Raw genomic sequence first — 14,821 nt, 5'->3', positions numbered from 1 at the left:
ATCAGGCCAAGCCACAAAGTTTAAAGTGTGATAGGGTGAGAGGTTTTGGTTTGGTCCATTATAAACACAGGGCCCAGCTAGAACACTGGGATCTGGGCTAGGATCGTGTAGTCGATGGTTTTGGGAGTCAGGGTTTTGCTCCATGCAATCCCTAGTTTTACTGTGCATGATGGTTTACTGCAAGGGATCTGCTTATGGAGACTGGCTGTTCAGAATGACTAGGACCCTCAGGCTGACAAACGGATTCAGTTTATACAAGAACCAACCCTAATCTTTGCCCAGACTCCAAATGGATTTTTATTTGAGATGGACAGTCAGTACACTCTTCACTTGCTATGTTCCTCCATATTTCCCAGTTTTGGGACAGTACTGGGAGCAGAAGAGCCTAAATATTGCAAGAAAGCCTCTCTGTATAACATTCCTAGGCCAGCTTTACAAACTCAGGCTGTTCAGATATTTCAGAGAAGTATCTGAGCTTATTTGCTAGCCTAATGTTAGGAGACTTGGTTCCAGATACACCACCAAAGGGCTTTTGGATGGTAACAACTTTCAGCATGTGCTGGAGTTGGACTGAGGAGATGTATATTTTAAATATTTGCACAGGGCAACCTGATTCTCTTTCTGTCCATGACCTTTCTTACCTTAGGTGCATTAAATAAGGAGCCTTCTAAGCATCGGTATTCAGTGGTCAATAGTGGGATTTGGTTATGCAAAGTCCTAAGCTAATAAGAAAAACTATCACTTCCCTCCTGCACCCCTTTCCTGTCATTCCCTTGAACTGGCTGCTGTCTGACTCCATATCAGAGAAGGCAACCTTTAGATACCACGGATACCTTCGTTAAACCCCCCCTGTTTCTTTTCTCTGTGTGTTTAGGTTATAAAACAATGGAGTGTTTCTTCTGGTGGAAGTGATAAAACTAATGTTAGTGTAAGTCTGCCTTTCTGCTTTGCATCAGAGAGCCTTGTAGCAAGTCCCAACCCCTGCCATGACGCATGACTCCAAACACATTCCCTCACCAGTACAAAACGCCTCAGCTTTTGGACACAAACGAGATCATGAGCATCCTGGAATGCCCCGTAACCTCCACCATGGAGGAGAAGGGACAGCTAGTGGGTCTTCTTGCTCATCCACCTGCCTTGCTAAGGCTTCGATTTCATTCTCCCTAAGCACCCCTCCAGTTGAAGTCTGTCTAGTCTTGCCTTGACTATCTCCAGCAATGGCAATTTTCCAACCCCTTCGGGCAGCATGTTTCATTGTCCTAGCTGCTCTCCTAGTTATGAAGCTTCTCCTAATCCTTCCACGACTCCTCCCCCCACACCCCTCCCTCAGATCAGAAACTTGCAGCTGAAATTCAGGGCAAATATCTACTTGAGAGAAAATGCCTTTGATGAAGTCTAGAATTGGTGCTTGCTCTATAGTTTTGAATTCAAGTGACAGTCCCGCTTGTGTTCCATTGAGCCACTTTGTACCTGTCTGAAAATGATTAGCCCATCATCGCATCTGGCTAGATTCTCTCTAATGAACCATTTTGCAACCACTATCAGATCTACAGAAAGGGCTGGGAGGATCTGGCTTTGGGTCTCACAAGTGGGGCTTGGGAAGGTGTGCAGCCCTCACAAGTGGTTACTGTTTATAAGTTATTCATATTTGATATTAAAAAATCCATCTCCAAATACCTTCAGAAAAGAGCTACAACTGAGTAACAGAAATCCTCTGCATTTCATGGGATACTTTCTCCTAGGTACCCTTAAAGCCATTTGTACACTTTAATCCTTGATACATTTATGAATGGGTTTCTATGACGGAGTTGCCCATGATAGCAGTGGACTAGACATGATCACTTAGGAGCTCTCTCCCAGTATGGTGTTCCTATGAGAAGTTAAGTGTTATTGCTACACTCTTCTCACAGATGAGGAAGTCTGTTGCTCAGGGGTGACTTGGAATAGGGCTTGAGAGTCCTGACTGTTTGTTTCCTCTTCTGACTGTTAGACACAATTTCTCAGATACAAATAAAGGGCCAGGTCCTCAGTTGGTGTAAATAAATTTATACGTGCTGAGGATATTGTCCAATAAATCACATGCCACAATCATGATCTACTAAAGCGTCAGTATTCTTAGGCCCTACTTTCCATGGACTCACAAGGATATTAACATTCAGATGTAAAGAGACTGAGAGGGAAATTAGTGTTATTTATTGTTATTATTAATTATTTTCTTATTGAAGTCACGGACCAGGCCCCCATTGTGCTAGGTGCTGTGTGAACACAGGCCAAAAAGACAGTCCCTGCCCCAAGTGGCTTACAATCTCAGAATAAGGCAAGAGACAACAGATGGATCCAGATAAAGACTGACAGGGGAGTAGAAGGAAACCATATGACAGTACTGGTCAGCATGATCAGCAGTGGTCTCAGAACACTGTTGGGTTTCCACCGGGATCTCTTCCACTCAGTTCCCCAAGGATGCAGTTCAACTCCAGTCTCGTCACTTTATTTGGCACACAGCAAAGCTCCGCTGAGTTGCTCAGACTCAAGCATAGAGGGGATGGGGATAGGGTGTACCACACATCCATGGTACACAGCAAAAAAACTTTAAATTATGTACATTTGTGGTAACGCTAGTACATACATTTTTAACGATGTATTCCATTCTGTGCTTCATGATTGGCTTGGTTATTTTTCAGGAAGCAATCCCTGTACAACATACTCTGTCCATGTGCTGTCCATGTAGAACGTGTTCTGTACCGTTCAGATTTATCTTCTCCATTGTCCCTAGCACCAGGGCTTTCCTGCTTATCGTAGCTAGCACAGACACCCTGACGCCAGCATACTGTTTGTTCAGCCCCTGTTAACCTTCCATGCACCTTCCCAGTCGTGCCAACTAAGAAATGACTTATATTTAGTTGCTTATGCCCAGCCTGTCCTACACACACCAGCAGCCTAACCATAGTCAGGTTTTTTGTAGGCATCATGGCAAAGCAGACTTTGAAGGAGGAGGAGGAAGTGCCCTCCTTAGCCCTGATTTCAGCAGGGTACTGAAGCTTTTCAGCACATCAGCAGGCCCTGTGGGACAGAGGCCCAGATCTTCGAAAGGTGTTTAGGCTCCTAATTCCTATTGATTCCACTGATACCTGTGAGGAGCTGGGCCCAAGTGCTTTCAGTGAATTGTCCCATGGGTACTTAAGTGAGTGCTTACAGCTGGGCATGTCTCTGAATACCTTGCTGAATTTGGGCCCCTGAGCCTGAGTCAAAGACCTTTGAAATCAGTGTATTCCCATTGTAGTCAATGGGCTGTGGATCCGGTTCCTAGTGAACATTGGAGTTAATGAGATTTGGTGCCAGAGGCTCTGCTGTGGGACGGGGAGGAGCAAGGGAATAGCTCCTGAAATGGAGAATATATTTGAAACCTAAAGACAAAGTGGGTGGGGTAGTATCTTTTATTGGACCCACTTCTGTTGGTGAGAGAGATAAGCTGTTGCACTTCTTCAAATGTGGGCCAAAACCCAAAGGCATTTATATAGATAATCTAACCCTGACTAGTCGGGATAGGAAAGTCCAGTTTGTAGTAGCTGCGTTAACAGCAATTATTTCTATGCCTCCCACAGAGCATTGCTAATACTAAATTAATCTTTAAAAAGAACAGGAGGACTTGTGGCACCTTAGAGACTAACAAATTTATTTGAGCATAAGATTTCGTGAGCTACAGCTCACTTCATCGGATGCATTCCGATGAAGTGAGCTGTAGCTCATGAAAGCTTATGCTCAAATAAATTTGTCACGTCTCTAAGGTGCCACAAGTCCTCCTTTTCTTTTTGCGGATACAGACTAACCCAGCTGCTACTCTGAAACCTAAATTAATCCTGTGTCTCAGAGACCAATTAAATTGCCTAGTCCAAGACCAGGGTGGGATCATCCCCTGCGGTATATTATCTATGTACCTCTTCATCTGTTTATTTCAGTTTATGAAAACCTGCCCAGCCAGTGCTGTGGGCGCATGTCCAGCAGTTTATGATAAAAACTTCAACACCCAGTAGGACTAATTTTCAAAACATAAGGACAACGCTCTCCAAACTCCATCTGTATCTTAAGCAAGGCTTTGCCTTCACTTCTGCCCAAGTACTGCGGCTAAAATAAATGGGTCTTACACATCTGGGCTCTGATGAACCAATCAGGGATGTAAATTTCACTGCCAAAGAGATGATAAAGTATACTACTAAAGGGCTCTTAAATCTAGCAGACAAAGACATAACAAGACGTCATGACTGGAATTTGGAGTTAGCGAAGTTCAAGTTGAAGTAAGGATCCAGACTTTTAACACAGAGAGTAATTAACTCTTGGGACAGCTTGCCAAGGGATGTGGTAAATTCACCCTTTCTTAGAGTCTTCAAATCAAGATTGAACATCTCGCTAAAAGATCTGCTGTGGCTCAACTAGAAGTCATCGGGCTGGATGCAGGAATCCCTGAATGAGGTTCTCTGGCCTGTGTTATCCAGGAGGTCAGACTAGATGATCATAATGGCCCTTCTGGCCTTCAAATCTATTAATCTCATCTCCAAGAAGCATCTGCCTGCAATCCACTCATGAGTAAACTGGGAAGAATTTTAGCTCACGGCCCTGAGAGGATGCTGCCTGTCATGCTAGCAGTGGGGAAGGGTTTTCTCTAATGTAACCAGGACCCAACTCATTTAAGGATTCATAGGTTGCAACCAAGAGAGGACAGGTCACAGAGCGAAGGTGTAACACGCATCCTGTGAGCAAAAGGAAGTGGCGGCAGCCTCCTGAGAAAACACAAATGATTAAAAGCACTCTTGGCCACTGCTGCCATCTGGGCATCCATCCGGCTTGCAAAAAATGGGCACATTCCCTCAACAGAGGCAGCTGATATCACCTTCCCCAATTCCTTCAGTCTTCCCCCTCCAATCTGGGTTAAGACTGAGCCAGCTTGCCTTCACTCCCAGCCAAGGGGATCCTACAGTGTCCCTCTAGGGCAATTTAAGATCACTTTGGGCTGCTCTGGCTGTACCATGCTGGGGGGGTTGGTTTATTACTGGCTGAGAAGATTGAGTTCCACCTACTGAATAGCCAGCGTTACTCTGTGTCCGTCCCATTGGGTCATTCTTTGGCCGATACAAATTGTTGCCCAGATCCTGTCTGCTAAAAAAAAAAAAAAAAAAAAAAAAAGTTAAGCCGCTGGAAACCTTGCTGTTAACGCATTTCTCTAGTCAAATGCTAATCAGTGCCTGCCGATTACAGACTGTGGGCCAGATACACAACATCCCGTCCCCCAAGCTCTGTCTCTCTCCAGCCAAGAGCTGAGAACGTTAAAGCAGGGATGGTAGAGAGCCATTTAGAGCCACTTTGTAAGCTGCTCCTCCTAGTCAATTAGTCAGTGGTTCTAGGGCTTTTATTGGGTGTTGTCGGAAGCCAACACACTCTGCAAGGGCATAGTATGAAAGATGAGCCTTTGCAGGCTTCAAGGTAAGGGTCTCCTTTGTTTCTACTGTGCTCAGGGCCTGCTTTGAAAGCGATGAAAGTGATTCTCCTGAAGTTCCTCTCCTTGGGCGTTCTTTGATCCAGCACCGTTGGGAGTTGAGTCACACAAAAGTCCTCTCTTGCACGCTCTCAGAGTCTAGTTTTGCAGCTCGTTCTTTACTTGTGTTGAGACCGGCAAATTCGATTCCAAAAGGAGCTGTGTCAAATTCCGTGGATTCCCTGTGCAAGGGGTTCTTCCACACCTTTTATTTTAGCTCCCAGGGGTGTGAGCCCCCCGGGGGCTTGGTTGGAGTTTGGGATTTGAACAAAGTCCAAAGGGCCAGCCCATCATAAAGTCTAAGCCATCCAGGTTTCCTGCCAGAACCAGAAATGGGCTGAAGGTCACTGAGGGTACATCTACACAGTGTTTCGGAGCCTGCAGAAACGAGCCTCTGAGCCTGGATCGACAGACTGGAGCTAGCAGGACTTGCGCTAGCGCTCTAAAAATAGCTGTGTAGACCGTGCTTTGAAGTGGAGTTTGGCCTGGAGCTCAGGCTATGAAGTCTGGCCCAGCCCAAGCAAAACTTCAACGCATGGTCTAAAAAGCTATTTTTAGAATGCTAGCCAGAGCTCCACTAGTAGCCTGAGTCTGTCAACCCAGACTGGGAGGCTCGCTTCTGCAGGCTCCAAAACACTGGTGTAGATATACATTTAGAGGCCCCAAACAGACCAGAATTCAGTCCCAGGCTCATCCCAAAACCTGGCCTCTTCTTGCCTCAAATTCTGGCCATTCGCTCATCCCAATATCCAACCCCAAGCTCACCTCAAAACCCAGCCCTACTCATTCTGAAGCCTGGTCTGGCTCTTGGAGACATATATGTACTGCTTGTGAACTTTCAGCAAGCCTAGGTCAAGTTTTATGTTTGTAAATGTGACGGGATGTGACTCACCACTGCAGCGCCTCCTGCTGGCTGTCCCGGGGATTAGCTCTGCTAGCCAATGCGCCCTCTCCTGGTAATGTCTCGCCACCGTCACATCTGCTCATGGCCCGTGTCTTCTAAGGACCACGGCATCCTTTTCAGGACACAGCCCTCTAGCTGCGCCACACTCTGTGCTCCCCCCTTCCAGGGGAATGTACTGTAGTCAGACGGTCCAGCCACTTTCTCAGTGGTGAGTGGGAGTGAAGGGGGGACCTGGGCCCGCCCCACTACTCCAGGTCCCGGCTCAGGGACCCTGTAGATGGCAGCCATGCGCTGCGCCCCCTTCAGCCTCTCCATACCTTTCCCTGGGCTGCTTCCCCGCAGACCCAGCACCTTCTCTGACCTTATCTCAGGGCTTCAGTATGCCAGTCTTAGCAGGAGCTCACTCTCACTCACCTGATCCTGCCCAGCACTGCTCATTCCAAGGTGCTAGCTTTCCTCCTCCTCCTCCTCCTCCTGTTCTTAAGTAGAGCTGAGTGAATAATTGATTTTTTTTGGTTCAGTGGCCAAACCAGAAAAACTGGGAGGGCGGGAAAGAATTTGTTTCAGATTGACTGAGAAGTTTTGTTAAACCTGAAATGATTTTTTACGTATTTATTTTTCATTTTGCTTATTTTTGGGGGTGGGGTTGGGATATCCTTTTTTGTTTGATTGCTTTTGTAAATAATCTAGCAAAATTTTGAAATGAAACATCATCATGAAACCAAAAGTTGAAACATGTAGCTTAGAAAGTGTTGAAACAAAATGTTTTGTGTTAATTTTCTCTCTTTTTGGCCAAAACAATTCACTGAATTCGACCCAAATTCACAAGTGGTTATGGTTAACCTGAATCTGTGTATTATGACAAGTGAATAATTCATCTGAAAAATTTCAGCTCTTCCTGAGATGGCTATGCCCTGGCCTCTTGTGGTCTTCTCCAGACATGGCTTGATCCAGCCACTTTGCAACCAGTTCCTCCTGCTCAATCACCAGGAGACTGTATCAATTTCACTGGTGCTTTCATTGACGTATTCCAGAGTGGAAGGAAGAAAGGACTGTAAGTCACACCTCCAGGCTGCAAGGGGCAAGGGTCTGGATGTGGAAATCCTCTTATGGACAAGGTTGAGGAGCTCTGCTTTGTGTCTCTATATCCTCTGCTAGAAATGTGCCTCTCAGCTGGAGGTTTGAACCATCAGAAATGTACCATATGGTTCCGAGGCTCATCAAAGGCTCTTCTGGAGAAACTCCCCTCTCTCCCTTCTCCCCACTGCCAGCCGGAGCTTTCAAAAGGCTTTTCAGACCTTCCCAAAGAACATACTGTTGTAGGTAATTAGTAGTCTGGGCCATGTGTCCGCCTGGCATATCCCAGTGCACGTCAGAGCTAATTCACTCATTTGCTGGCTACCTGTCTTTCTGTTAGCTGGCTTGGTAGCTGGAGACATTGCTTCAGGGTGGGAAAATTCAGCCAGAACAGAGAGCGCGGCTGAGCATTCAGGGCTACAAGGCCAGTCTCTGCGTCGAATTTGGAAAATAGAGAATCTGCTCCTAGGAACCCAGTTCTAATCATTGTGAGTCCTTCAGCATGGGCCCCCCACTCCCAGGCACGACGTCCCTGCTCCACTTCACATTTAATGCTCTCTGCACTTTTTAAAGGCTTTGATGAAACGATAATTAGCTACGGTTAAAAGGGAAATTAGAGTGTCTTTTACAGGGAACGCTACATAAAGTGTAATAATTGCTACAATAAATTCTGTTATGAAAACTGCAGACAACCTTAATTAATTCAGGCATAAAACATCTCTAAGCTGTCCAATGTCCCATATACCATCCATCAGCAATCCCGCACCCCACGTAGCTCATCTGCTACCCACCATCCTGTCTACCTTCCATCAGCTACCTTGCTGCCCATATAGCATCCCTGGACTGTCATCAGCGACAGACCTTATCATGCACCTTACATGGTTTTCAGAAGTTTGGGGTGCACCCCCTGCCCATTCTCCCCCAACCTATCATACAGCAGGTGCCTTTTTAAAGAGAAGAAGCTGAGTTATCGAGCAGGTGGAGCAAAGGTGCAGTAGCCTGGAGGATTCTGGGTACTAATTCTGGCTGAGCCATTGGCTTCCTCTGTAACTTTGGGGCATGTAACCTGGATCCAAATATTTTCAGTTGAAGCCAAGGGGGGCCTGCAAGTGCTCAGCACTTAAAATCAGGCCCAGGGTGTCTGAGGTTGGGCACCCATGAAACTGAAGCCCCCGAAATCGGAGGGCACGCTGGAAAATTTGGGCCTTGCGCTGTTAGTGCTTCAGTCAAACACAGTTGTGCAACATAGTGAAAACCAGACAGCTTGCTGTGAACAAGTGTGGCATCACCAAGCTATGCAGGTAGATGAAATACTAACCAAACCAATGAGGAGAGGCTTCCCATTGCGCCAGTAGAGTCCTGGCTCCCAATTGCTGGTGTGCCTCCTGGTGCTGGCACATCAGGGTTTGCTGCTTGGTATTCTAGACTCCCTTTCCTTCCTTAATGATGAGCCTGTATGATGGGCCAAATGCATCAATGCTGCCTACCTTTCTTTGCTTGCGCACAGTCCCACCAGCCCTGGGCTCTGGGCTGCCATGAGCCTGGTAGGTTGCATTACAGGCCAGTGAAGAGGAAGCAGCAGTCAAGCTGGTTGGAAAATGAATTTTCCATCCCATGAAACTTTTTGAGCTGTTGAAAAATATTTCATCCCAAGTTGGGACAAACACCCAACTTTTAAAATTGTTTGATGAAAAAAAAAAATCTGGAAAAAACCCTGTTTTGGGTCCATCGTCCCATTTTGTTTCTCTAAAGTTGAAACATTCAGCTCTGATTTGATTTCAACCCTCCCAGCCGGGAGAGGGATACACAATTTTATTTCCTCAGAGCAACAAGCCCATGGAATGTGTCAGGCCAGGGAAATGATTCCATCTTTTTGGATTATTGGCACTTTCTGTTTCTCTTTACCCATCTTCCTGGCTCTCCCTGAGGCCTTAGACCTGGGGCCAGCACCAGAGCAGTTTGCAGTGGGATCACACAATTCTCTCCTCAGGTTTTGCTTTGCTATGGATTGGTGGGTCTTTCCTCCTGCCCAGAAACTCTGCTAAGACACTATGACACTAAGTAGCAGTGGCCATCTTATATAAGCAGCTCAAGGTGTCCCAGGGACACAGAGACCGAATTTTAATCATTTCCATGGGGAGGTAAGAAGAAAAAGGACACTGGAACTAACCACTGATCCCCATTAGTCTTTTTGCAAAGAGCAAGGGATGTTTAAGCCCCCGCATCTGGGCCACTAGTCAACTCAGTTAAGTCTCTTCAGCCTACTAAATTCATCTTGAAGATCCAGTTGGATATGATATTCTTCTGCACTGTGCATATTAAACTGGTGTGCAGCGTGGCTCACCTCAAAGGCAGCTGCGTCAGCGACAGGAGCCGTGCTCCTTATATTTAGTGTATTTTAATGGTTTTCATGTGATCTGGGGCGGAGCTGACATGCATGCAGGCTGGCTACCTCTGTCTGGCCACACAAACAGGACAGCAAAGGCAAGCTTCCCCCGGCTGCTCCTCTCCCTGGCCTCTGAAAACCACACTTTAAATGCTGGCTTGCATCACCTGTTCAGATGACTTGGCTGGGTCTCAGGGTAGTTCCCAATTCTTCATGTCCCTAGAGTGGCGAGTTCACACTGAGTGGCTTGTTCAGGTTTCGGTGCTCAGAATACATCCAGCACAGGAATGGCTGGGACCGTTTCAAGTCAAGCTTAAAGTATATTAGCAGAACTGAGTTGTTGGGGGCCAGGCCTAGAGTACTGGGGGGTGCTAAAGGTCAGGACTGAGGTGCATTGGCAAAGCTCTTGAGCTTGTGTGGAAGGGCAGGTTTAAAATAACAGGGTCCTGCTGCTGAAGGTGGCCTTAAATAATACCCAGATCAAAGGAGCTCTTTCCATTGCAAGAAGGGAGGGGAGTTACTTACTACATTGACGTATACTTATCCAACCATCTGTGCCCCTTTCTGTGAAGTATCGTAGATGTGGACTTGGTTTGCACTGAAATCAGTGGCTTGTGGTACTACAACATATTGTGAGATCTTGTCTTTGGTCTGGTGTTTATACACTGACACTGTGCCTATCAGGTGGCCACTGAGGCCTGGTCTACACTGGCGGGAGTGGGGTGGGAATCAATCTAAGTTACACAACTTCAACTACGTGAATAACATAGCTGAAGTCGACGTACTTAGATTTACTCACCACGGTGTCTTCACTGCAGTAAGTCGACTGCTGACGCTCCCCTGTTGACTCCGGCTGTGCTTCTCGCTCCGGTGGAGCACAAGAGTCGATGGGAGAGCACTCGATGGTCGATTTATCGCGTCTTCACTAGATGCGATAAATCAACCCCCGCTGGACCAATCACTCCGGAGGTAAATGTAGACATGCTCTGAGCCACATTCATGCAGAGAAGGGCTGCAAGGATGATCGGGGAATGGAGAGCCTAGTTTGTGGAGGAGCTTGCCTTCTTTAGCCTAGCAAAACAAAGTCTGAGAGAGGATCTGATTGCTCCCTGTAAATATGAGGGAGAAAAGCTATTTAAGATACAGGACATTGTCGGCACAAGAATAAATGGGGATGATCTGTCCAATTGTAAATTTTGTCTGGAAATTAGAAGAAGGATTCTAACCACTGGAGGGGTGAGATTCTAGAAAAGCCTCCCAATAGGAGCAAGAAACCTAACTAGTTGGAAGATCCAGCTTGCTAGGTTAATGAAGGGGGCTATATGACAGAGCTGCCTGCAATAGCAGGGGACTGGACTCACTTCCCCAGGAGGTCCCTTCCAATCTTAAATTCTAAAGTGTCCTGACAACCATGACAGAGTGAGGAGTAGAACCCATGGCAGGTGGTTAGATTAGATAGGCAGACAGAGCTCTAAGTTTTTGATATGTGGCTCTCCCCACAATGTCACGCGCAGGAAGTACACTGAAACACCACAGTTCGGTGTGTGGATATGATTCTTCCAGTCAATACCTCTGAATAATGGCACAAGGACTATAGAGTGGATCTGGGTGCATGTGACCTGCATGTACATCTTCTTGCCTTCTCCCCTACTTTTCTTCCTCCTCATGACCTGAATCATCTTTCCTTTCTGTCCACATCTCTTCCAGACCAAACCCTTTTCCATGGCAGGTGGTTTGCAGAGAACTTCATGGTGCTATTGTGTCTGGGAGAACCCATTTTATTCTAATGTTTGGGTGCTTTTTAGGGCTGATAAAGGGTGAAAAGCATCTCTGTTAAAAAGCGAAAAAGGGGGAAGCTCCATGGAACACCAATTGAAAATATTATCCATGCATGTGTTTCCATTCACACATGATCATGAGAACACGCCACAGATTATGAAACCCCTGGCAACCCCTATAAAATATACTAGAGCATTCTACAATATGTTTGTAGAAACTTCAAAATGCCATTCGTGGGTTGATTGCAATGGTGAAACACTGGCATAAAGTTGCACTAACATAGTGGTGGATCAAGCCCCAGAAGTGTCATTTGGAGTCAGTGGAAAAACTGCTATTGATTTCAGTTTTGCAGAATTGAGCCTTTAATCATCACAGGTATCGTCAGTAAAAAAAGCAATTACATTTATGAGATGTTTATTGGGTGTGGATATAGTTATAGATATATAGAGATGGAGTGTGCCCCTTTAAATACAGCTGGTGAAAAAATGATTTTTATGCAAAAATTTCTATGGAAAATAAAACTAAATAATTTTCTTCTAAATGTTCCATGGAAATGTTTGATTTTTTTTTTTTTTGGTGGAAATTCAAATACTGAAAATATTCATCTGAAACCTGAAATATTTTGGTGTTCAGTATTTCATGGAAAAACTGAAATTTTCCTGGCAAGCAGCCATTTTTCACCAAAAAACCCCCTTGTTTATTTGAAAAACTATTTTTCTTTCAAGAAAGAATTGTGATAGAAAATTGTCGCCTAGCCGTATCTTTAAAACAAAAAGACAAGAAGAAATCTAGTGGATGAAGGGTAGTGTTTGCAGGACTGGCAGTAACTTTCTTTTTTTCCTCTTTCTCTGTCTTTCTTTCCTTTGCTTTGTAGCAAGAAAAACAGCAGACACCAAACAAGAGACCCTGGGAAGGAATCAGGAAGGTCCACTCACCACCATCATGGGTTAAAAAGGACATGGAACCTTTACCACAATCTCCCTTAGAACTAAAAACTGTAGAGTGGGAGAAAACAGGTGCCACCATACCTCTGGTGGGACAAGACATTATTGACCTTCAGACAGAGGTCTGAGCAGAAAGGAAAAAAGGGACTTTTTTTTTCTGGAAAAACGAACAAAACAAACAAAATTTTAAAAGCTGATTAAATTCAATCGAAAGTGAGTGCGGAAGAGTGTTTGGTTTCTTTTGAAACCTTTGCTAAAAAGAAGTAACTTTTGTACTGTTCTCAGCAGAGAGGGGGAATATTACTTTATAGAACTTAGTAGCAGTAGGTACAGAACAAAGCTATCTTCCCTGGGTAGGCCCAAAGAGGACATGAGCCTGTAAAAGTAAAAGGAGGGGGAGTGGGTGGGGCGGGTGGGGAACAAAATCAACACGACACTTTAGTGGCGAGAGGATGACGGGAAGCCATCGCCAGATATGTTGAGTCTTCCTGCTCTGGAACTGGGAGCAACAAAAGGACACTGGGAGCAAATATGGCGGCAGAAGGGCCAAGAGGATTGGGATTGTCTTGGGGGGAACAAGGAGCAGGGATTAATTCAGTGGGAACCCAGCCAGGATGCTGGCTAGCCAAAGGCTGCAGGGGAAAGCTCAGCATTGGCTGGTCTATGATGTCCCATTGCATGGCAGTGGGAGGGAGAGAGACATATCCTGCTCACTTCTGTTCCCCCTGGCCCAGCTCTTTGGAGAAAAAGGGAACTGGAGTTACGAAGCTGTTTCATCCTGTGGTCAAGAAGACCACTGCACTCCAATCTGGAAAATTAGGTTCTCAGCCATGGATCTACACAAGCCAGCTCAGAGGATGCTGTGGGGGAGACGCCGGATATAGTGGTTGCAGCATATGGCTAGCAAGAGTGGCGTGGTGGGTATTTCCCCCCATCCCTCTGCAGAGGACTTCTTGAACTCTCTGAAAAGTGGGATGCACAGAGTGGGAAGAGAGCTTCTCTTAAGTCAGCAACATACCCATTCATCTCGTCTCCAGATAGAGACACTAAAAAAACAACAAAAAGAATGTAGGTCATTTCATTGACTGTTAAAAACAGAGATAAACTCAACGCGAACCTTGTGTAAAGGTTCATATGGCCTCATTGTCTTTCCCTTTTCTTTGTTTGGTTTGGTTTGAGACTCGACCTATTTCCAGCCACCTCCCCTGGAAGCCACAGTGACCTGCTTATGTACCTGGAGACGTTCAGTATACGGAGACTATTGCCATAGGACATTGAGACAAACTGATAAATGAGTAACATACACTTGGAAAAAAAATCTATTTTTTCTTCTTCTTTTCTTTTCTTCAATAAAAACAGAACTTGAAACCCAAGACCTTTCCTTTCTTTGGCTCTTGTCATTTCAAATATCTTTCTGTAGCTTGGTTCCATGCACATGCGGGGCAAGGATGTCACTTTCCAAACGCTGAGTGGGAGTCCCCTGTGGAAAGATTGGGATGGTGAGGAACATACGGGCCCTTGTGTGCAGTAGGTTGGAATGTTCTGTTTTATTGTATTCAAGTCACTGGCTGGTTATTCTCCTTACACTCCACCCTATCTTCACTACTTCACAGAGCTGGGAAACTGGTTTCTGGTACTAGTGGAAGGAAAGGAAATAGGTAGAGCTGGACACAAAATGGGGACATTTTTTCATTCAAAATTGTGCATCAATGTTATTTTCATGAAAAATTTTCCTCAATTTTTTCATGAAAAAAGTTCATCAACATTTTTACACTCAAAAAAGTCCAATGGTTTTTGCACAAAACATTTTTGTCCCCCCAGAAAGTTGTCCAAATTTTTTCATCTGAACATTTTAAACAAAATAATTTCTATCCGCATTTTTCCATGATCAAATGTTGATGTTGTTGTTTTTATAAAAGACTTTAATTGGAAGTCCTCACATAGCATAATTTTCACCAGTTCTTTTCCCACAACGTTTGTTTCACCAAAAACGGTCATCTCACTTTTGATCAATTTCCACCAGCGCTAAGCACCTAATTGTGAAACATCACATTGAGCCAAAACAGCAGCTAATCTAGATCAGGGTTTGATTTATGTGTGTTTGTGTGTGTGTTTCTTTTTTTAGGAAAAAGCTAAAGACGGGAACAGAATTTAAAACAATCAATGACATCAAATTGTGCTCCCCCCGCCGACAGCGGTTGCTT

General features: G+C 45.2%; 1 protein-coding gene across 12 annotated transcripts in view; it reads left to right on the top strand.

Annotated features, from left to right (window-relative positions):
• The window catches only part of ADGRB1 (adhesion G protein-coupled receptor B1), a 366,154-nt gene extending 352,164 nt beyond the window's left edge, over positions 1-13,990 (top strand). For 11 of the 12 annotated variants that reach the window (XM_043539002.1, XM_043539007.1, XM_043539005.1 and 8 more), the window contains one exon: positions 12,548-13,990. In XM_043539002.1, the coding sequence (XP_043394937.1) occupies positions 12,548-12,745 (198 nt within the window). In that variant the 3' untranslated portion in view covers positions 12,746-13,990. The remainder of the gene's footprint in view (positions 1-12,547) is intronic. The other variant, XM_043538998.1, reaches the window with a different exon arrangement.
• The last annotated feature ends 831 nt before the right edge of the window (positions 13,991-14,821 follow it).

Source organism: Chelonia mydas, chromosome 2, assembly GCF_015237465.2.
Source record: "Chelonia mydas isolate rCheMyd1 chromosome 2, rCheMyd1.pri.v2, whole genome shotgun sequence".
Lineage (NCBI taxonomy): Eukaryota > Metazoa > Chordata > Testudines > Cheloniidae > Chelonia > Chelonia mydas.
Note: the sequence above shows the minus strand (reverse complement) of the source record. Positions and strands in the feature narration are given on the sequence as shown.